Genomic DNA, 23,066 nt, shown 5'->3' with positions numbered 1-23,066 from the left:
CGAGGCTCATTATGTTTAAAGACCAGTAGTACAGACCCTTCACCGGTGTTCATGCTTGCAAGGAGAACGCCAAAAGAAACAAAATAAAGTTTATTGCATTTGTTATCTGCCATTTGACTTCTTATTATTGACTACTTCCCCCTTAGCGCTCGCCATAACCGTTAAAAACCAAAAACCAAACGGTGGGGAGACGCAGTCAGCGCAGCAGGCGCATTGCGGCTTCCGTTTCTTGCCTATGGCAAGATGGCCGCCGCGCGCGCGGCGCGGCTTCACCACTGCCCATTGGTAGATTTATTTAAACATCCTTGGCTCACACATTCCTAATGGCAAGACAGCAGCCTGTATCAGCAGCATCAACGGGAAAATCGGAGCACGAAGCAAGGAAAGCTTAGCTCTAAAAAGTTGATTACTAGCACAGATAAAACTTTCGCTAGGGTAGGCTTTACGTCACCACTTGGCTCCTACATAAAGCACAGTTGATATGGCCTCCGAGATTTGTAGCGGCGAGCAGGCAGGACTGGTCGCAGGTACATCGCAGGTTCGCGCGCAATCTCGATCGGAGGATACGCTAGGCGCATAAGAGAGAGAACGTTTCGGAGGCAGGCATCGCCTGATGAACTTGCAGCGAGCTACCACAAAAAAAAAAAAAAAGAGCAAATTTATTGTTAACATTTTTTCCATTGATTGAAGGTCGCGGACCTCGAAATTCTAGTTAAAATACTGGCAAGACGGGACAAGCCATATATAGGAGGCTATGGACAAGCATGAATACACCCACAGACTCTACGATCAACGCCTCCAAGACAAATGTTTTCACCCCTGCGTGCAAGAATCTGACGTCACCACCTGCAGGCTGAGCAGGTGGTGAGGAGTAGGTGTTCTGTGGCGCCGCCGCACCATGGGCCGTAGGTAGGCGCCCAGCGGACCCAGCTGCTGCCTTGCACCAATAGAAGTTGGTTTATTACGTTTATTAGTTGCCTTGCACGCTTTGCCAGGCCTTGCATTTGGATAAGTTTGCATTCGCTGGCTTGCTTCTGTTCAAGTTCTTGTAGGGGGCTGCACTAGCGTAGCGTGTAAGTTCACTACCCAAGTTGTTAGTAGTGTTGTTGTCGAAGAAGCGTCTCCGTGGTGTTGCGCGGTTTTTTCTTTTCGTTAATGTGCTACCTAAGAGAACGACGTGGATATGCCGAACAAGTGTTGTGTGCGCGGATGTTATTACGAAGGACGGAAGAAAGTGCAAGTGTTTTCGTTTCCGAAGGAAGAAAACCTGCGGCACAAATGGATCAACGCGATATCAAAAAAGGATTTTGTGCCGACCAAGTACACGAAGGTATGACACTTTTCACGGCTCTTTCTATTTATTTTTCAAAGTCCACGTGAGCTTTGCTAAGGTTTTGAGAAAACTCATCGCCTCACGTGTTTGTTGCGAGGAGCTACCAACCAACGTGTCGTACGTGAACGGCATGCAGACGTTTCTGGATATGGTTGCTGTGGCACTCAAACACATGTTTCTGGTCTGTGCAGGTGTGTGCGGACCACTTTCATCCCTCCTGCCTGGAGCGAACGACAACATACACAGACCCAAGAACGGGGCAGGTGCTCGAATCGGCATTGCCAGTGCCGCGTCTTCGCCCCGGTTCTGTGCCGACAATATTTCCCGTGTGTCCATCGTATTCCTCGAAGCTTCCGGGAGAAAAACGCAACAGAAACTTCGGAAGCACGGATGACGCGAATAGAAGCTGCAAAGCTCGCCGATGCGACACTCGCAGAACTGAAGGTGTGCGTCAAATGCAGTTACAGTACTCGATATGTGGGCGGTTCTTCACTTAAACAAAGTTGATCCATGGTAAAATGAAGGTAGCGCGAGCAGCAAGGACAATAAGCACTTGTGATGTACACCTTTTCGTCTTAATTGTTTGCTGCACTGCCTTCATTTCATCACAAAAGTGCACTATATGTTTCTCAACATTGTTGGTGAATGTGAACCGCGGCTGAAGCTTCTGTGATAGCAGTGACCTGTTGCCAAGGGACCCTGATCAAAAGATTGGGAGCAAGTGTCATCCCGGATACTGATGACAATATAAGCACAATACGAGAAACAAAGCTGCCGCCACTTGCTGCATACACTAAACTTCCCTTATTGCTAATCAACCCACCTGAGTTTTAAGTGAAACAGAAGAGAAACTAAAACTTTGAATGAAGAAGTAACTTTGCTGCTCAAAGATAAAGTTAATTCGAGGGATCAGCCCATGGCAAATCTTTAAGGGGCGCAAATGTGCTCATCCGGCTCCATCCAAGTCTATCTGAATCATTAGAAAATTTTCTGCTGTATGATGGGATGCTGATAAGTATTTAGCACTACCTAGAAAAAATTTAACAAGGTAGCTAGTTATAAAATTCCCGGGTGTATTGGCTAGTTTGTCAGTATTCTATGGTGGAAAAATCAGCTGGCTATGTTTTAAGCTTGCATTTTTTTTTTTTAATTGTAAAGTGGTTATGGCAGCATCTCCAGAAAAGTTCAGCGTGGAAGAAAATAGGACAATGGGATGACAGTGAGTGTTTGACGACCGGATGGCAAAGCTAGGTTACGACGAAGCTGTTAGACAACTTATGCCATTGAGTCAGTGTAGAAGACGTGATGACGATGGCATGACGAGTCAAATCACGAAGCTGGAGTGACGATGATGGAACGACCACAATAGATAGATGGATAGGCTCAAAACGGCTGAAGCAGGCAAAGAATGCTAATCACATTAAAAACTGTCATGTAAGTACTATAACTGTCCATGCTGGCCGTCAGAAACACACGCATGCAAACTTCTAAAATATAAAAGGAAAATTTTACCGAAGCATGCCCTTTGTAACAGGGTCGTATATGTAACGAGAAATTATAAACTTTATCGTCAGCCATTCATAGCAGTATAAGCTGGTTCTTTATTCTATGTAGCAGCAGGCAGCGACACATATGCATGCACATATATGCTACCATTGCACCCACCCACTGCAGATGTGTTGTGTGCAAGTGCAGAAGGATACACTGATGGGCAAGTTGGTATGACATCGTGTGCAGTGTAGTTAGTGCAAGCAGAACCCACAAGGCAACATACAAGCACTGTGTCCCCGTCTTTTCTGTTGCCTTGTGTGTTCTGTTTGCGCTACGCTGTACATGGGGCAGAAGCAACATGCTGCGCAGTTGAGGTTGCAGAGTAAAAACTTAACCTCTAGCAAATGAGAGAAGTTAAGCGCGATCGAGTAGCAGAAATGGTGGCGGAACGACATGAGGCTCGCTTGGCACGGAGGTGTGAAGCTTGGAAACGGCAAATATCGGTGGTTCCTCTGGAACAGTGACAGGCTGCATTGGAAGAAAATCGAGAAGAGGAACACCGGTGAATATCTAAGCCAGGTTCTATCGGAGCAATTGTAAAAGGGAGCAATCGCATGCAAGTTGAATGGCAAAATGAATGAGTTGTAAGTACAGCAGTGAGACAAGTAAATATACATACCGTATATCGCGTCATAAGTGCATATGTGATATGCATGGCTTGTGTGATGAACACACCGAGGTGAAGACAAGCTGCTGTCGAGACTTGGAAGAAAGTGCTAGTGAAGCATAAACACACACACGCGCAAAACTGCACTTTTAAATCATGATAAAGCCCATCTAAAGGGATCCCAAAACAATTTTAAGCTTGTGTTCGAATACACAGAGTTGGTAAGGTTGGTCTTCAAAAAGTGTCTAACAACATCTGCATTGCTACAGATTGTAGTGGCTCTGCTCCCTGTGTTTTTCACACATCTCTGCCCGTTCTGTGTAGAACGGGGCGAATGATGTCACTCTGGTGAGCAGTATGATTGGCTTACCACTTGATGTCATTGGAAATACATGAAGCATGCCGCTTCAATAACTCTGGCCCGCAGTATGATTGGCTTAGCACTTGATGTCATTGGGAATGCATGAAGCATGCCGCTTTACTAAGTGGTTCATGTGCACATAGTATTTTGGGCATCTGTCAATATAAGTACACATGCAATAAAGTTTCTATTTCTTCAAATCAGTGGTGCACTTCCATCTGAGAATACAGATAGTCTGCTGTATATGGGAGAAAAAAAGGAGTGGAATAACTTATGATGGCAATAACATTATCCCTTTATTGACAGTGTTGCCTACTGGCAACATACCAGACAATTTTTTTTTCTTGCTGAGTTTTGGTATTGAGTATGAATTTTCTAGCTAAATGTCTTTGGTCAACACTGAATGACAGGCAGCAACTCGCTTTCTTTTGAAAGCACAAACAGAGGAGACAGACCGATGCAAGATATCTGGCTGTGGTGGTGTCCCACGTGTGATGTAAAGCGAATAAAATGTACACCTATGGTTCACACAGGACGAGAGCTATCTGTACTAATTCCAAACGAAGTCTTACGTTAAAGGCTTGGGGTGAAGCCCACTTCCAGTTTTCTGCCGGGGTTTTTCCTCTGTTGCTGAAGAACTTCCTGCAAAATAGCGAAATATTTTTTTCTTTTCGTTGAATATGCTTATTCTCTGTGTTTTGCATATTTAAATAGAAAATGAAAATTTTGGGGGTTATTTACACATGATTACATGATTTAATTTTGCTAGCAATTTCACACGTACAATGTTTCAGGTGTGGCAAATGTGCCACTGGCTCCTTTGTGCATGTGACTTTTCAATATTTGAAGGTGCCGAGCTTCTCTGTGAAGTTGTAGTGTGGTGTGGACAAGGTACCAATAACAATGCAAATCTTCAGGCACGTCATGATGGCCTGCCTGGTTATTATTGTTTAGATAGAGTAACGAGTTCAAAAGAAAAGAAACATCTTGCAAGACTGTCGTATAGTTTATTTGATTTCATGTACAATGAAGTGTCTATTGAATAATCCCGTGCCTAGAAAAATTTATATTTATGCTAGGTGCTCAGAAATGCGGAAATTAGTCACCACGATTGACAGGAACGCCATGTCTGCACGTGTGAAAATTGAGGCTGCAAAAAATTCACTGCAAGATTCTTCTATTTGAAACAGACATTATGTACCTCTCGAAGGCACTGGTAAAACCAGTGCTTGTCATATTGAGGTTCAGTTGAGTACAGGGATTGCACTACAAAGACAACACATTGTAAAAGACTAGTGCTGCATGTAAACTTCATTTTGAGGCCACCATCACCATTAACAAGGAAAAGGGCATTCGAGACATGGGAACACAGTTTGTTCAAATCAACCGGAAGTAAGTACTTTCATCGCCAAACAGCGTTGGGTCAAAGAAGGCAAGACATAGAAATGGGCGCATGGAATATAAGTTCAGGGGAACGCTGCAGCTTCAGAGGAGGGTAATGTTTAACCACTTTAACAATTTTAGTCTGGCATGCTGACTTAAAATTCGTGCGGGAGAGCATTCCGTGAGAGATGGTATGTGAAGGTAGTGCTCTTGGGTATGATGATTTGTTTCAGGGACCATTTAACAACAAAGGGGCAGTAAAAACAACACTATTGTGAACATATGCACTTGTGTGGTCATTTATAATGCTTCACCTAACTTATTCTGCATGGTCTAGGAGCCTCACAATTTTATTGCGTAGCATTCTTTGGCTATTCGTGTGTGTAACCAAAAGTTCACCGCCAATTACGATACTCCCTAATGCAAATTTTGTGCAGTTGTTTAGGTGCTTTGAATTCATAATATATTGTGGCAAAGAATTTGGTTCTGAACGACAGGGTTCTCTTGGTGTTGGCGCTTAGCCTCTGCTTGGGCAGCTCATTCAGCAGCCGCAGCAGACGAAGCATCGAAGCATTTCCACCAGCTGCGTCGCTCATTGTTCAGAAAGAAAGCGTGAACATGGGAATGTGTGGCTCGCGTGGAGCACATTCTCTAGCGACGGTGGCGCAGGCGAAGTAGCTCATGTCTTCGAAGTGGGTCCGAAGCCCACGCCAGCACTATGTTTCCATATATGGTATCAGTGAATGCGCTCGCCACATGCCTGGTCACCGCTGTGGAGCACGTCTAGTGCGGCACTTTCCTCCTCACCCTTTTGCTATACTCTCCTCCTCGGCTTTCCTCCTCGCATTTTCTTTGCTCTCGCCGTCTTTCATCCCCCGCTGCGCTCAGCATTCGCTCTTTCATCCTTCGCTGTGCTCGTTTGCTCAGTTACGCCGAGGGACAGCGACGCCCAATGCAGGAATCCAAGAGCTGCGCTCTAAAAATGAGTGGCGTCATCTATGTCCGGCAATGTGCATTTCAGCTGTTTTCGTTCGTTATACAAACCACCTGGTGCCGTTACGGTTTCAATAAGCAAACGCCAGATGTCCTTACAAAAACACCATATGCTGTTAGGGAAACGTCAGGTGTTCTGCACACGCTCCTGTACATGTGCCATTTCATAAGCCTGGCATATAAGCGGGGCATAAACAAGGCAGGCATAACAGAGACAGATACAAGTATGACTATGCTGCGCCCGAGGAAAGCACCTGTCAGTGATGAGGAAAGGTGATGGCAGAATACAGATAGGCAGCATTGATAGAGGGCACGCCTTATTGATGCAAATCTAGATGTGCTATTCTATGATGAATGCAGGTATTCCAAGACTAAAGCATTCAGCGTTTGGTTCAGTGGTAGTAAGCATTCAACAGACTGTTGACGTCTCCTCCAATGACCGTCGGTTCTTGCATTGCAATCCTGTTGTGTGATTTGCTCGGCTACATTTCCGCTAGATTTTTCTGACCTTTCAAGATATGGGGTCTACGTCTGATTCCCCAATGTGGGTTGTCCTACTTCCATTGCATATCTCGATTGGCAGAGGAATAATTGTCTTTTCAGTTTCTTGCCACCTATTTTCCAATTTGTAATAAAATCCTGCATAAATTATGTCTTTTAAAATGACCTTCTTATGATATCTAAATGGTATTTGATTTTTCTAAATTTACTGTAACACTGCTCGCTATTTTATTGACTGAGAAGAGCATCATCATCTTTGTTGGTAGCAAGAAAGGAACCTGGAGGAATAATAGCAGTATTGATGTAATCGTTAAAAACGTTTTGCTTGCGACCATAGGTAGTCAGCAAAAAACATTTTGTTGAAATACAGGTAAAAAATTTGTTGTGGTTGAGCTCGGCTAAACCAAGTTCGTCGAGTGATAGCACGATTTTGCTTGGTTTGGGAAAGGACGCTGCTCGGCGCCGTCCGCAACTACCACATCTACAATTGCACCACAAGACAACACAGAGAGGTTGCTCGGCACGGCAGCAGCAGCGAGCGAATTGACCTTCACGCTTCATCTCGCTTCAACACGACCTTAGCGTTGTGACATGAAGATCGGCGCAATTGGAATGTGGAAAGGCATTGTGAACAAAGAGCACACATCTTCAGCAACAACAACAGCAAAAGGAAGTTGCTAAAGATTCGTGCGACTAGTACTAAGCACTTCATCAACGATGAATTTGCCACGTTGTGCAGTTTGTGTGACAGACTGTGGTTTCCGTCGGACATTTCAAACTTGTAATCGCGTCATCTCGAAACCCTACAGCAGGCATTTCCTGAGAAATGCTACGCACTATATGACAATTTCCAACTAGGGAGTTTCTGTCCCAATTTTTGTTTTTAGTTTGTGCCAAAATGGGTGCTGAATTATTTTGTACAAACTTGTGAGATAGCACAGAAAACTCAAAACACACAGCACTTAATATGTTTATAATATTGTGATAAGCATTGTAGAAGTTTAAAATTTTATGGTGCGCACACTATTACAGTGCAAGGTGTGCACGTGGCTCATGAGAACACTTGTTGGTGCATGCAGGTCCCACATCAGCAGCAATCGGTGAAGAGCATCCGGCAGCCAACAGCAGGTACTTCATCAACTCCTTCCTCACAAGAAGTGCACACTCAGGTATGGCTATATACCCTGATTTAATTACTATTATGCAGAATGATGTACCATTAATTGCAGGGGTAACACTATGCCAGGAAATTAGGATCATTACTTAATTACTGATAGTCAAAGTGCAAAATTAAACTGCTTTGCCTAGCATTGAAAGCTGGTACTGCACCATTTTCTCGTGCTACTTGTCTTGTTAAATAAGTCAAACCTCGATATAACGAACCTCGATTTAACGAAATTCGCAATGTAACAAACTATTTTTATTTCCCCATCTTAGTTCTATTGAATTAACGAAGCCTTGATCTAACGAAATTCTCGATATAATGAAGTCTTTCACTGCAAATACAACTTCGTTATATCGTGATTTGACTGTAGTATAGAATGACAAATAAACTCGTCTTAATGCGACATCTTTGCTCTGCTTCAGAGTAATTGTAGGCGTGATGGCGGTGCCACCTAAACCATCGTGCTGTCACACTATTGGCTTGCATGGGGAGGGTTAGGGTGTCTCGATAGTAGTGCCTTACGAGGTACTCTAGGGCGTGTACCCAAGGGTTAGCGAGTTTCTAGAGTTGAGAACTACATTTGGCTGCAAAAACAATGAAGCGAAGTGGATTCACCGTCAATGCTATGCTCAATCGCCTTGGTTGCAGAGCAAGGGCAGTGTTCTGCCTTCCGCTGCTGGCACGAGTGCAGTGCACATGCACATTAGCATTCCTGCTGAGCTGTTGTGTGCATGCTCTGGTCTGAGCAGACGACATCAGGCCAATATTGTCTAATCATTCACTGGACGCTTACTAATGCCAGCTGTTTCCCCTTAGTCAGTCTCATATTGTGCACCTTCATGGTGCATGTGGATTGTGACAGGCCTTAGTAACTGCCAGGGTGCTGCTCCTTCTGTCCAACAGGAGGGGCCTTGCATGCTGCGTCGCGCCGTGTCATATCCGTGTGTAGTTAGAACACCTTTCGAGGAGTTCAAGTGGCACATTGAAACGGTTGCTATCGCTGTCAATGCTTTGCCCGAAGGTAGAAACTGCCAGATTTTTTTATTAACTTCACTAACATGGCCCAGCATTACTTATGAGAAATGTGCACCCTTTGAAGCTTACTGTAGTCTTTCTTACGGCTTTTGCGATAACCGGGAAGCCCTTGCTCAATAAACTTAACGAAAGTACGCCAAACGTGCACATATTATTTGTGTAGTATACTAGTGCATACACGCTGCTTTTGATTACATTAAGTACCTTATACGTTTGCGTCATGCAATGTGACGGAATTATTCGATAAACATTATTGCAGATCCGAACTTTACCACAGAATGACTCGAGTGGAATGTTTCTGTGACCAGCAGCCACAGTGTACCCCTCGTTCTCTGAAAACATCGCATGTCGCATACTGGAAGCACAAAGATGCACAAATGTGTTATGTGGTGCTACTTTACACCAGAAACTATATAAAGCCGACAGATAATGAAGCCAAGAAAAGCATAGGGGAATTTATTTGTAGTCTTTAATTGAAGTGCAGAAATCATAAGCTAAAGAGAAATGAGAGTGGACGAGAGAACAACTTGCCGCTGGTGGGAACTGAGCCCACACCTTCCACATTACATGTGCATTGCTCTACCAGTTCTACACTCAACAAATAACTTCCTCAATGATATCCCTGGCTTTATTACCTGTTGGCTCCGTAAGGTGGTCACTAACTGCAATCAGGCCCCTTGGTTCCCCTTCTGCTTGTTCCTTACACCAAGAAGGAATTTATTCTATGAGGTGCCTTTGCACCGGTACTGGTGGCAAGGTTGTGGTGAAAACAGGCTGAGCGTTATCACAGTCACTCTTTCCGTCAGGCTCCAAGCTACCGTGATAGCATGCAACCTGTTCTTACCGCCAGTGTTCTCTCGCCATGGCTTCGGCATCAGCTTCTCAGTCATCAAACCCACCACCCCTGCCTGCCCTGTGCCGCCTCAGCATGTTTGCTGCTAGTGTGGATGTGTAGCCTACAGAAGTTAGCTGCAGAATTTTGTTGACATGGTCTCGGCGTTTCCCACGTGGCATCATTATTAAGTATTTTCAACACAGCGACGGTCATTGCGATAAAGTGTGCTTGCTTTAAACACGTGTGAGAGTAAGGGAGCTAGTCTCTCCAGAAAACTACAGCACGGTCGTTCGATAGTGGGACTACACAGTAGCAAAGTTTGGGGTGCATTCATTTTGCGGGTAAATACAGTATACATTTCAAAATGCACGGAGTGAGACTTCTAACGCCACACTACTTGCATAGCTTCTACAATATTGCCTGCTAAGTATGGAGTGGAGTGTAGAGGCTGTAAGGTGCCACAAGACTGGATAAAGGAAGCTCATCACCCCTCCATCTTGCAGGGCCCTCACGTGCAGTCTGGACAGACTTGTCAAACTAGCCATTGGCCCATTGCACTTGATCAAGGTGAGAAAAACTAGGCCAAACTGGTTGCTGCCATTCAAACTGCTCATTGCCCGTTCATTGGCTGCTACCTGTCTGCCAATTTTACTCACAGGTTGAATGAGGGATGTCACTGAGCCAACATTTTGACAAATGGACTTCTCTTCGTCAGGGCAGACAAAGACAAGCCAAGCCCACTTATTGAAACTTTGGCTCCACAGACATTTCTTGTTCGACCTCTGTTCTTCAAGACTCTATCTTCCTGTGATCATTTGTCACCATTGTTCATGTGACATATGCAGGAGCCATTTAAGAGACATTTAAGAGACGTCTGTTGCAGATAATCTTGCATGCAGCACTAGCTGTCATAAGGCTCTTCCCTGCCTCGTATTGATGTCTGGCATGGACAGTAAGTGAGACTAGTTGCAGGCTGGACATTCAGAAAAGAATTTCTGTCTCGTCTCGAGATTTAATTCTCAAGCTGCTACATGCTAACTGAGCATGCCAGTCACTAGTCTACAACTCTAAAATAACCCACTCTGCAAATACCAGGTCTTTGCATGCTGTGTAGCGAAACTTATAGCCACGATGTGTGAAATGTAACAGTTTTTTCTATGAAAGATACGGGTGATGATGCCGGCTGTCGTTATGGCACTTTTGAATGTTTTATGCCTTCCAAGCGGCTCTCTGCGAGCCCCTTCTTCAATAGTGTGGCATACTGTCTGTAGCATGATGTAATGTGAAGTGTGGCTAAATTCAGGACAGTAGAGTGGGAAGAGCGTTTAACGCTGATTTGATGGCACGCCCCTCCCATGTCCCTGGACTGAGCCACCCTTGCGAAGCCTGGAAAGAAGCGTAAAGCCGGCAGGCACCGCTGAAGCCGGCAGGCTACACATCATTACTGATGTAAGGCGTCAGCGCGAAGTCCCGTTTTTTACGACTTGCTTGCCAACCTCGTTCTAGGTGCAGACGACGACCTCATTGGCACTGTGTGGATGAGTGTTGAGAGTGGTGAACTCCTTGCCATGACCTCAAGCCCACCACCAACTGAGCCGGCAAGAGGTAGACCTTCTGGACAGATGTCCCTTTCTTCCATTCTGGAACAACGCAGTGCCGTTTGCAGACAGTGCACAACTTCGCTGTACTGATTTGCTTGAGCATCACATTTCAACAGAGAGGCATCCATCTAATGTGCACTACACTGAACACGAACGTGCGGTTGTTTTGGAATCGCATGAGGTGTGGCGCTGCAAGAGTAAGGATGCAAAAAGAAATGAAACATTGACACGAGCGCTAACTTTCAACAACAAAAGTTTATTTCAGGATTGGTTATACTTATACGCAGACAAGACCACGTGCACATCGATTTCGGGGCCCCTGTCTTATACAGCAAAGAAGGATGAAAAAGAATTTCAAAAAACAAAAAATCAAGAAAACCTGAGTAGTACATTACAGATTTAGCCATGTCTTGGCATGCGCAAATAATCCAGTGCTTTAGTGGACAATGACAAGAAAGGTTGACTGATGCATTGCTCAGTGGCAAAGGTGTACTCGGTTTCTGACTAACCTTACAGTGTCAGATTTACTTCTGCCAACAATAGCGGTATCTTCTAGAAAATGGAAGCATGCACACATGTAGTGAAAAGCTGGAAAACCATCACCTGATACACTCCTCACTTTGTTTCTGTGCTCTCTCAAGTGTTCATTAAACAAATTAGTTATAAGTTGATTTAAAAAAAAGTTCCTTACTTAAAGACCTGAATTATTTGCGCATGCCTTGATACCTACATCTGCAATGCACTACTCAGCTTTTCTTTTTTCTGCTTCTCTTTATTTATTTAACCAATCCTGGAATAAAATTTTGTTGTTAAAGTTATCGCTTGTGTCTGTATTTTGTTTCTTCTTGTGTCCTTGTGCTTGTAGCGCTACACTTTATGCCATTCCAAGATGATCAACCAACAAGCCCTCATCATCACCCTTGTGCTGTTATTGCCTAACAAGCATGTAAGATGCTAACCGCTGGCATAATTAGACCATCCTGTAGTCCTTCGACCACACCTGTTGTCCATGCTCGCAAGAAGAATGGCATTTTGCAGGTCTGTGTTGACTATGGAGATCTCACCAAGCATACTCTATGGGGCTCTTAACACACTGGCCAGCATCGATGATGCCATTGATACAGTTCGGAAAGCAAGATTATTTTCAATGTTAGATTTGTGGTGCTGTTCAAGATTACTTAATGCTCAGGTACAAGACTTGCAGTGCGGCCATGTATAAGGATAAATGTGCACAGAATAGCAACGCGGGAACAGACATTCTGGCAGACGGCCAACTATATATTTCTTTACAGTACATATTCTTCTCATTTGCTCCATGGTTATAGCTGCTTACAACAGCCTGAAATGTTAATGTACTCGGTATGAAAGCATGCATATCTTTAATGATGCCACATAGCATTCTCAGGTAAGCTTCAATTTGTACATCAGCTGAGAGGTTTAGTAAGGCAATTTTGACATTGGAAAAGCCTCCTGAAGTAACCATGTACCTACCACCTTCCAAGCCTCAGCTCTGGTCCAACTTCATTTCTTAATTCAGATACACATTAAATGCAGAAGTTGGTTCTGGAAGAAGTATAAAAATTCGGTGACTCATGTTTGCAGAATCTGAGTCTTTGAATATGTTGCCAAATTGGCAAAACTTGCGAGAAAGAAAAGTCAAGTTTTAGTTCTTCTACAAAGTATGTGACTGAGCTAGCTGGCAATTTATGATGCAGATTCACAGCACGGAAACAAGCCAAAGATGAGAAGAACGTAAATGAGGACAATTGCTTGTCCTTGTTTTATGTTCTCATTCTTGTCTATTTCCGTGCTGTGAATTTGCATGTACTACAAGAAAAATAGACATTGCTCTGGTGGCTAGAGGGGAGGTGGAAGCATTGGCGGCCATGGAGCGTAGCAGTAGATCACACCTGCAGTGGTGGCACTGTTTTCACTACTTGGATTGCCCTACTCGCGTGGCGAACTGGGCGAGTGCGTTGCGAATTGGCTGGCACTTTGGTGCTATGGCTGATATCATATGTGCATTCGACGTCGCCGTTCCACTTATGGTGTTAGTTAGATGCTTGCCCATAACAGTAAGAGGCAGTGCTCAGCAACCAAATGCGAATAATAAATTTAACTCTGCAAGATGATATCACCATTGAGACGAATAAAGTAAGCCAGCTCGCATGCTACATTACTTTTTCAGAGCATCTTATTAGACATGAACAATGGCTTGCATGAGCTTACACCCAGGTGCAAAGCAATGTGTTTGGTGTTTTAAATGTTTATCCATTATGGCTTCTTTCTTGGGGGAGAGAGCGAAAACTTTATTGAACATGACCCCCTGCACCTCCCCTTTTGGCCACCATAACATTGCTGTTCAGTGAACTGGGACCCATTCCATTCCCTGCGGACATTGTCCCTGATAACCATGCTCTGATGGGCTCGTGTAGGGGACATGGCACAACCTGTTCATTTTTTTTTTTTTTTTGAAATGTCATAGTTTTGATCAATTTTTCTAGAAAAGATACCTCAGCTTTAATGCGACTCTGTTTTAATTCAAACAGAATTCATTTATATAGGTTCAACAGCTGCCTCTCCCATCTGTTTGTCGTCAAATTCGTGTACAACTGTTCCAAAAAAAGAAAAAACAAGCAAGCAAAGAAAGTGTCTTGGAGCATTAATATTGCTAATTTATAGATGCATTGTGGCACTCCTATGGAACTACAGAAAGCTCTAGAGGGTGAACAGGAGGCATTGCCTCCCTCTTAAGAGATTTTGAACAAGACGAATGTAACAGAAGGTTGAGTAGAGACACGTTGAAGTAAGTTGTGCTATGAGTGCGGAGGCTTACAACATCCTCGACAAGCTGCACTGGTGTGCCCTCGTCTATGGTTTCATCCTTGCACCAGGACACCCTGGTTGCCAGCGGTGCAGTTTGTTGAAGATGCTCATAGTTTCAAATCATTCTTTATTTGACAGAGTTCTGTTTGCATGCCTCTCTTTCCTCTGTGATTAAAGTGGACAGTCTCACAGCCACAGCTTTGCACTTGACTCGGTCTGTTCCAGTCGGGTTGACTTTACAGCCTTTGTCAAAAATATGCAGGCTGGCTCGCCCAGGACCAGATTGGCCGCGGGGTCATGCCAGGGCGCTTTGATTGTTGGCGCGCCTTTAGGCAGGTATTATTGAGGGTGAGGAGGTATACACTATTTCAGTTGTGCATCCACAGCTGCCGGGTAAATACTAAGTGTACTGTTCTTTACCACTTTCTCTGCCCTCCGGTGGCGCTTGTTGCCTGGTTGAAAGACTGTCACTGTACCGCTGTTACTAGGTGAGCTCTGCAACTGTCTTGCTGCTTGCATTTTGAGCTGCACTCTGATAACAGCTCCTCTTTTGCAGCGGTACCTGGCCTGACGAAGAACACAATGTTGATGAGAGAGCACAAGAATTGTCACGAACACTGACGAGTAGCGTGTGAAGGCAATGCCGATGATGGCACAGTGTTTCGTACACTGCAGGCCAGGATTGAGATCTTGGTTCAAGAAAACTGTGCCCTTTTTGATGTCTACTTCAGCCTTGACGATATGATGACAGCTTCTTGGCATACTATGAACAGAAAGATCAAGATGCTGAAGGACCACTTAACAGCTGCAGTGGTAAAGAAAGGTGGTTTGTGGCTTTGCAGCTCAAGGTGCAAGCTGCAGGATGTTTGTAAGCTTGCAGTGGCATTGCCAGTAAAGTGACAACCTTTTAACCAAGCATTGAGACAAGTGACATGGGACAGCTGAGAAACTCAAGAAAGTCATAAAGTGTACGGCACACTTACTGTTCAGCAGGCAGCGCGACCGCCCCACCTGTGGGTGCTCAACAACAAGAGTAGCTACCTCCAGGGCCAGGAGTAGGGGGGGGGGGGGGGGGATTCTGACAATCCCCGAAATTATTGCTGCGGTAATATACTGTTTAGCACAACTTATATGCATTTTAGTGTAATGTACATGTCGAAATATTTGTTTATACCTATTACATGTCAGTGATGTGCTTGATTCAGATACAAAAATAAGTGAATATTTCAATATGGCCGCCACTCTCCCCACAGAACCTATCCCGAAAAGAATTTCTGGGTACAGCCCTGGCTACCTCCTCACCTCGATAAGCTCGGCCTAAGCCGATATGATCGGCCTTGCGGCCGCTTCACGCACAGGGCACACCAGCCTTCTTATTATTTTGACAAAGGCTGTACTTGGTTTCACTTACTAGGTGCCTCTTTCTCAATGTCGTGTACCTTGTTAAGTGGCAGGACACATTGAGTTGGAGAGCCAGAAGCTGTGTATCTGAGCTGTAGTAGGCGAGCTTGTGTGTGGCATTTGTCTGTGGAAAATGTGAATACGAAGTGCAAACTTGTGCTGCCATCTGGGGATAAGGAAAGGAAGCAGATTTTGATAGTAGATGCTTTCTCTGCTGCATGCTAAAGGGATTCCAGTCAATGTAGTCGTGATTTATGTGCTTGACACTGGTAAGTCAGTTGATTCACTCATGATGACTGGAGTCCATGCATTTTCGGTGAGACACATTAATTTTCAATATGCCCATTGGTCTGCACGTGCAGATGCATGCAGGTACAAGTCGCTAGCCAAAGCGGTAAAGGCCACCCCGTTCAACCAAGACTGCGCAGTGATCGGGTGCGACAACAGTCGCCGAAAGCGCATGCGTTTAATGGAGGAAGTGTGTCATAGACACAAAGGGCATAGAAGCAAGTGCAGGTGTGGTGTCTACAGCTTTCATCGCTTCCCATTCTCATCGAAGTGGCGTCACAGGTGGATCGAAGCATTGCGCCTACCAAATGACGAGTTCATCGATAGCAGTTGGGTAAAGGCACTTCTAGTGTTTCCTGTGGAAATACAGTTGATCTTGATTGATTGAGTTGATTAACTTCAAACTACTTGGGGCTGTGAATCTTCATTTGAAACATCCAAGGTTTCTCGGCCACTGTGGTCACATTAACAGGGAAGACAGGGCAGTACACAAAAACACTTGCCCATTGTACATTGGATGCACACTAAGGAAGCCCAAGGGACTAAAATATGTTTGGAGCACTGCACTAACGGGGGTCTTATAACTCCTGGGGAATATAAATTCCCTGAATAAAACAAGTATGAGTTGAATAAAATACAATCCAAAACAGATAAATGTGTTGTTTTGGGCACAACAATAAACTGCCTAGTCGCATTGGCAGTCATTGATACACAGTTGGCATCAAAAGTTTATTAAACCAGGAGTTTTGAGAAAATCTGAACATACTTGGCCTGGCATTTGGATTTCGTGTCTGTACTAGCGCATGCAAATAATTTATCGTAGTACGGTTTTACAAACTGCAGTCACAAGCTGCTCAGAAATTTGCCATTTCCACAGATCCCGCTGTTTATTTTGACACCCACTGTACACATTAGCGTGAATATCCAACATAAGCATGCTTTTATTTTTTATACCTTGTGTATGTCCTGTCAGCAGCAGTTTTTCTCTGTGTTCCTGTGCCCTTGGAAATCTGTAAAGTATGAACTGAGCAAAACCTTCAGTTGTAAACCGTTTCAGCAACTCATTGGTTTGTCTTGGATGATGTTTCGTACCATTTCAGTAGAACTAATATTCTGATATTTCAGACAAAATGCATGTTCTCAAGGAGTTTTGAATGAACATGAGTTGACTGTAATCATACATATCTGTTAACATTCCCTGCGTTGCATACAGGTTGCATGTATTTACTGCTTTCAGGTGTGCTCTGTGCACTTTGTTCGTGGAAGGCCAACAGTTACACATCCAGTGCCAACACTGCATCTTGGTCACAGTTATGAGGTAGGTGAATGATTTTGCATTGCCAAATAAGATTTGCCAGCCTTGGTGTAAGTTTTAGTTTGCAAGTGTCAAGCCAAATAACTTAATTCAGCTCAGGTGGCCATTTCAACTATGAGTAAACTTGGAAAAAAGTGAAAGAGAAAGTTTTGGAAACTCGGTGTAGGTGACGGACAATTTCAAGCAATGGAAAGCAGTGAAAGAAGACGTGGCACTGTGTAGAGTTACCGTATAGACCATTTTATTCAGTGCACTGCTGTATTGCACACACAGTGGCGTGCCATCTATGAGAAAGCTTTGGGGGAATGGTCTGTGTTGTAACCAGTAATACGGGGTGATAGTTTCTAAGTTTTATGGAATTTTTAAAGATCACCTGTGGCAGATAGCATAATTCTTGGTATTGAGCTGTATTGTTCGAAGAGGCGGACATTACTAGCACGAGAAATGGAAATGTGTATTCAACTAATTAACGAACAATCACAAATAAACGGCTTAATTAATTACTTTACGGCACATATTACAATTTATGAATTGTAGCCAGTCAGTTTGCAAGACGTATCCATTTGTAACTTAATTTCCAGGATTGCAATTTGCACCAGTTTCGGTAGATAGGTATCCAATGCAATGCTAAGAAACAGGAAGACAGCAGTGTGGATTAGAGAGCAAATAGGTGCATTCAATATTGTAGTTCACATGAAGAGGAAGAAATGGAGCTGGTCAGGTGATTATTGGGTATTGAGGATGCAGAGAACAGGTTGGGATGATGAAATAGGGAAACTTGCAGGGATAAGATAAAGTCAGTCTCCACAGGACAAAGGCAATTCGAGATCTCTGGGAGAGGCCTTAGTCCTGAAGTGGACATGAATGGGCTGATGATGATGAAGTATCTTGACATTCCATTGCCTTTGGGATTGAGCCAGGTTGTAACAGAACAGATTATGTTTTCTTTTCTGGGTTACAATAATTCAGCTGAATGCATTGATTTAAATAGAGTACAGCAGTTCACGCTGAACGTAGCTCAAGATAGCCAAAATTAAAAATTGGGAATATGTGCATTTTGCTAGCTAACATTCCCTGCTTGCTGTCATGGACACAGAAGCATTTACAAAACAAAACATTAGTTGAACCAATCCTGCACATTGTGGGTAGCTGCCTTTCTCCCCATGATTCCCAGTGCACCAACCTCGGGATTGACTACCGTCATGCCACCATCAACATGTCGTAGTCTTGTCCCTGTCAATGCTGCCATGTCACTGTCTTTGTCATCTAGGTTTCATTGTCATGCAGTCTTCATCGTGCCATCATATTGCCTGTTGTCACTACACATACAGGCTCGCATTGCAAGCACAGTTGCTCATCTTTTGCACCAACGTGTAATACTACCTTGCAGAACTCCAATCGAGGCTACATTGCCAGCTCCATTTCATCAACTCCCACAGTACTTGGAAAATGCATAACTTTTATTTTCATTTCTTTTTTGTAGTGGCTGTTACCTTTTGTTTTTATTATGATGATGCATTAAATGTGATGGCCATTGGTGAATTTCTTTTTCGACCTTGCAAATAATTGGTGCTGCCTCAAATAAGCAATAATGTCATTTTCATTGCTGTTATTGCTCAGTGCTGCTTTGCTGCATCAAGTATGGACAATGCTGTTGCATAAGTTTTGTATGTGTCCATACTTTGCAATCACGTGCTCCTGTGACTTTTGTATCTGCGAGCTCAGTGCTGTACAAGCACTGTAGAATGCTTGCCTCATGGGCCAAGGTGCTGTTCCCAACATTAGTTGTTCTTCACTAATAGAGTTTTATGGGAACTTCACAGGGCTGTGCTTTTGCTCACAAGGGAGCGAAACATTAGTAAAATTGGGAATGTGGCACGTCCAATGTCATGTTTAGCAACAGTAATCTTTTGCTACATTCATTATGAGCTAAAATACTATATCAGCAGCTAGGGAGGACCCGTGAAACAAAACAGAAAAGTAACATTCTTGATAAAATGGTGGCACCATTTGTTTACAGGGCAGATCACAACTGTGCCTGACGTGAGTGTTTAGTGTAGTGAAATGCTGTCGCATTGTAGTGACGGTGAAGAATATAACGCTGCTAAAAGTGTGAGATAAGCATCCAACTCCTCACTCTATGAATATACACCTAAAAGGCAAGCAATGCCTGAATGACAGTGATAGTGGTGAACACAGGGGTTGGTCGTTGAAGCTGATCTTACAGGTCAAGTCTGTCTTTTATTTGTACACAACTCACTGTTTGTTCCAGAGTAGTCTCCGCTGTTCGCATTCATTCAAGAGTGTGCAACACTCTTTGTGACATGCTCAAATATGATTACACATGTGACAGCATTGGGGAAATTTTGGATAGTCTTGCACCAAGCAATACCTTGACAACAGTGATAATTCAATGAAAACTAACATCGGCCCAAAGTGGAGCGACAAATTCGACTTGTGCCAATGTGGTGGATGGAGGAACATTGTACATATCACTTGCCATTGGCGCACCCAAGCAGGGCTTCCATTGGTGTGTCTCCAGTCATACAAAGCACATGTGAAAACCATTTGGGGATTTTCATTTTCCTTTTCTTGCACTATTTTTTAATACACACAATGTCCCAGCTAATGTTAGTCAGGCGGTTAAAAAAACTGGTACAGTATGCGGTTATGAGACCTACAGTGCTCAGTCATCAGTCCGGCTATGCCACCGAGATAATTGCTGTGCACTAATGACCAGGCTAATTAGAGTTAGTTAATGAAATTTTGAATTTTTGAATAAGGGCATGACTTGTATGAGAAGACCGCTATTGCATCCTACAAGATTCTGTGGAAGAGGGGAGTGCTAAGGCAGCGCAGAAGGAAGCTTTAGCACTCCCCTTTTCACAAAATGTCATACTAACTGGAGACACCCCCCTCACCCCCCCAATTTAGTATTCTGAACTATATCCTAAAACATCCTATTCAATTGCTTTTAGTGTGCTATGTCCTGCATAATTATTTTTATGTGCTTTACTTGTAGTGTGCGAAATACCAAAAGTGCTTCATGATTACACACTCACATGCCCCAACAACAGCGGTCCCTTAAGTTATTTGAAGGAACTCCGCTCATTGCGTCACTTGACGACTGCCTGGAAGTGGCAAGCTATCAGAGTTCAAGTTGGCTTCTGCTGGTCTCGAACTGCATAGTCTGCATGACGATCGCATCGGAGCCGAATATAGGGGCTTGCAAGTCTTGAAGGCCCCAATCAGTAATTCAGGCAACAGTTATGTCTCGCAGTGGAGATATCCCAGGCACAGATGGCAACATTACCCAGATGCAGTGTTGACAGCTCAAGTTGCATAGAAAGTTTAACACAGTCCTGCACACGATGTGCAACATAGGCCAGTGCTTCATTCCTTGTGCGCAGGGCGTGGAAGTTCAGATGCCGCGGAAGACGTTGGGCACCTCGTGCTGGACAAGAGATGTTTCCACGCAGAAGGATGGCCCCTTGACCTGCACGGTGATGTGCCAGGCTGATAGACCGACTGGTGGGCTTTCGACTCGTGGGCTTTCGACTGGTGGACTGTCGACTGGTGGGCTTTCAACTAGAGGGCTTGTCAGGGACAACGCCACACAGTGGGAAAGACCATATGAGCATGTTCATGTGGAACATTCGTATGCAGACATGAAGTGGCTGCTGCAATGGGCATCATTGAAGGGACCTTTCGCTTGTTGAACCAAAGCAGAGTTGTAGCAGCAGGGGAAGCACCGACTGCAGTTAGACACACTTTTACAGGTTATTTATATTTATATGTTCTTATTGTTGAATGAATAGGAAGGAATTTGATAACTACCGCTACGTTGCTCTATGGTAGAGGGAGAAAGAGTCCCTGTGCATGCAAGTCCATGACATTGGTGCTGTGAACATAGGACTGGCTTGTTTGCACCACCTCACAGATGTGCCCGCATGTATGCAGAGACCTGCAAATATCAAGGGTGGGAACATTCTCACTATTGATGCCTTATAAATGTTTTCTTATGAGCCATTTCCGACTCCTGTCTTGTGTCCTTTGAAAGCAAGGAAAGCCATAAGGTTTGAATGAGCCCTATTTGAATTTGAGGAGGTATAGTATGAAGGTAGTACAAGCATACGCCCCAACCTCCAGTCACGATGATGAAGAAATAGAACAGTTTTATGAAGATGTTGAATTCGTAATGAGCAAGGTGCAAACTCAGTATACTGTAGTCATGGGCGACTTCAATGCAAAAGTGGGGAAAAAGCAGGCTGGTGAGCAAGCAATTGACAACAACGGCATCAATTCCAGGAACACTAGAGGAGAGATGTTGGTAGCATTGGCAGAAAGGAATAAACTCCGAATAATGAATACCTTCTTTGGGAAGCGCAACAACAGGAAGTGGTCCTGGAAAAGCCCTAATGGAGAAACAAGGAATGAAATAGATTTCATACTCTCTGCCGATTCCAGCATAGTTCAGGATGTAGAAGTGTTAGGTAGGGTAAAGTACAGTGACCATAGGTTAGTGAGGTCTAGGATCTCTCTCAATTTGAAGAGAGAAAGAGTAAAATTAGTCAAGAAGAAACAGGTCAATCTAGACGCAGTAAGGGTAAAAGTCGACCAATTCAGGCTGGTGCTCGCAAACAATTATGCAGCTTTAGAACAGGAAGATGAAGACAACATAGAGGTAATGAATGAAACAGTAACTAGGCTGATCTCAGAAGCAGCAATTGAAATGGAAGGTAAGGCACCAAGGCAACCAGTAGGTAAGCTCTCCCAAGTAACAAAGGACCTAATAAAGAAACAACAAAACATGAAAGTGGCGAACTTGAGAGATCAGATAGAATTCACTGAACTGTCAAAACTGATCAACGAGAAGAAAGTAAGGGATATCCGAAATTATAACGTGGAAAAGATTGCGGAAGCAGTAAAATATGGACGCAGCATCAAATCAATGAGAAGAAAAGTAGGCATAGGATAAGGCAAAATGTATGCACTGAAAGATATCAGCAATTTCGATGACATAATAAAAGCAGCAGAAGAATTCTATACTGAGCTGTACAATACCCAGAGCAGCCAAGCTACTTTCATTCGAAGTAGTGATGAACAGGATACAGAGGCTCCTTCTATAACTAGTGATGAAGTTAGAAGGCTCTTACAAGACATGACCAGGGGAAAAGCTGCTGGAGAAGATGGAATAACAGTCGATTTAATCAAAGATGGAGGAGATCATGCTTGAAAAGTTTGCAGCCCTTTATACGCAATGCCTCTCGATTTCAAGTGTACCAGACAGCTGGAAGAACGCCAACATTATACTAATCCATAAGAAGGGAGACGTTAAAGAAATACGGAATTATAGACCCATTAGCTTGCTTTCAGTATTGTATAATTTCCAATAGAATCAGGACAACACTCGACTTCAGTCAACCGAGAGAATGGGCTGGCTTCGGGAAGGAATATTCTACGATGGATCATATCCATGTCATCAATCAGGTAATCGTTAGAAATCTGATGAGTACAATCAACCTCACTATATGGCTTTCATAGATTATGAAAAGGCATTTGATTCAGTAGAGATACCAGCAGTCATTTTGCGTAATCAAGGAGTACAGGAGGCATACGTGAATATCTTGGCAAATATCTACAAGGATTCCACAGCTGCTTTGGTTTTCCACAAGAGCAGTAGAAAGTTACCTATCAAGAAAGGGGTCAGGCAAGGAGACACAATCTCTCCAATGCTATTCACTGCATGCTTAGAAGTATTCAAGCTCTTAGACTGGGAAGGCTTAGGAGTGAGGATCAACGGCGAATATCTTGGCAACCTTTGGTTTGCAGATGACATTGTCCTGTTCAGCAACAATGGTGATGAATTAC

At 43.8% G+C, this 23,066-nt stretch overlaps 1 protein-coding gene and 1 long non-coding RNA gene across 2 annotated transcripts in view; both read left to right on the top strand.

The window, feature by feature from the left end:
* Positions 1-859: 859 nt before the first annotated feature.
* LOC119433227 (tetratricopeptide repeat protein 39B-like) overlaps positions 860-23,066 on the top strand; it is a 161,507-nt gene continuing 139,300 nt past the window's right edge. The window contains 8 exon segments of the mRNA XM_049658898.1: positions 860-909; positions 1,259-1,330; positions 1,525-1,777; positions 7,809-7,898; positions 10,268-10,331; positions 11,271-11,369; positions 15,955-16,214; positions 17,118-17,198. Coding sequence (XP_049514855.1) covers positions 899-909; positions 1,259-1,330; positions 1,525-1,777; positions 7,809-7,898; positions 10,268-10,331; positions 11,271-11,369; positions 15,955-16,214; positions 17,118-17,198 — 930 coding nt within the window. The 5' untranslated portion in view covers positions 860-898.
* On the top strand, positions 1,785-4,052 carry LOC125941492 (uncharacterized). The gene is made up of 2 exons (XR_007464375.1): positions 1,785-3,917; positions 3,978-4,052. It is a non-coding gene; the product is annotated as an uncharacterized LOC125941492 (long non-coding RNA).

The sequence above is a fragment of the Dermacentor silvarum genome, chromosome 11, assembly GCF_013339745.2.
Source record: "Dermacentor silvarum isolate Dsil-2018 chromosome 11, BIME_Dsil_1.4, whole genome shotgun sequence".
Lineage (NCBI taxonomy): Eukaryota > Metazoa > Arthropoda > Arachnida > Ixodida > Ixodidae > Dermacentor > Dermacentor silvarum.
This window is presented reverse-complemented; position numbering and strand designations above follow the sequence as displayed.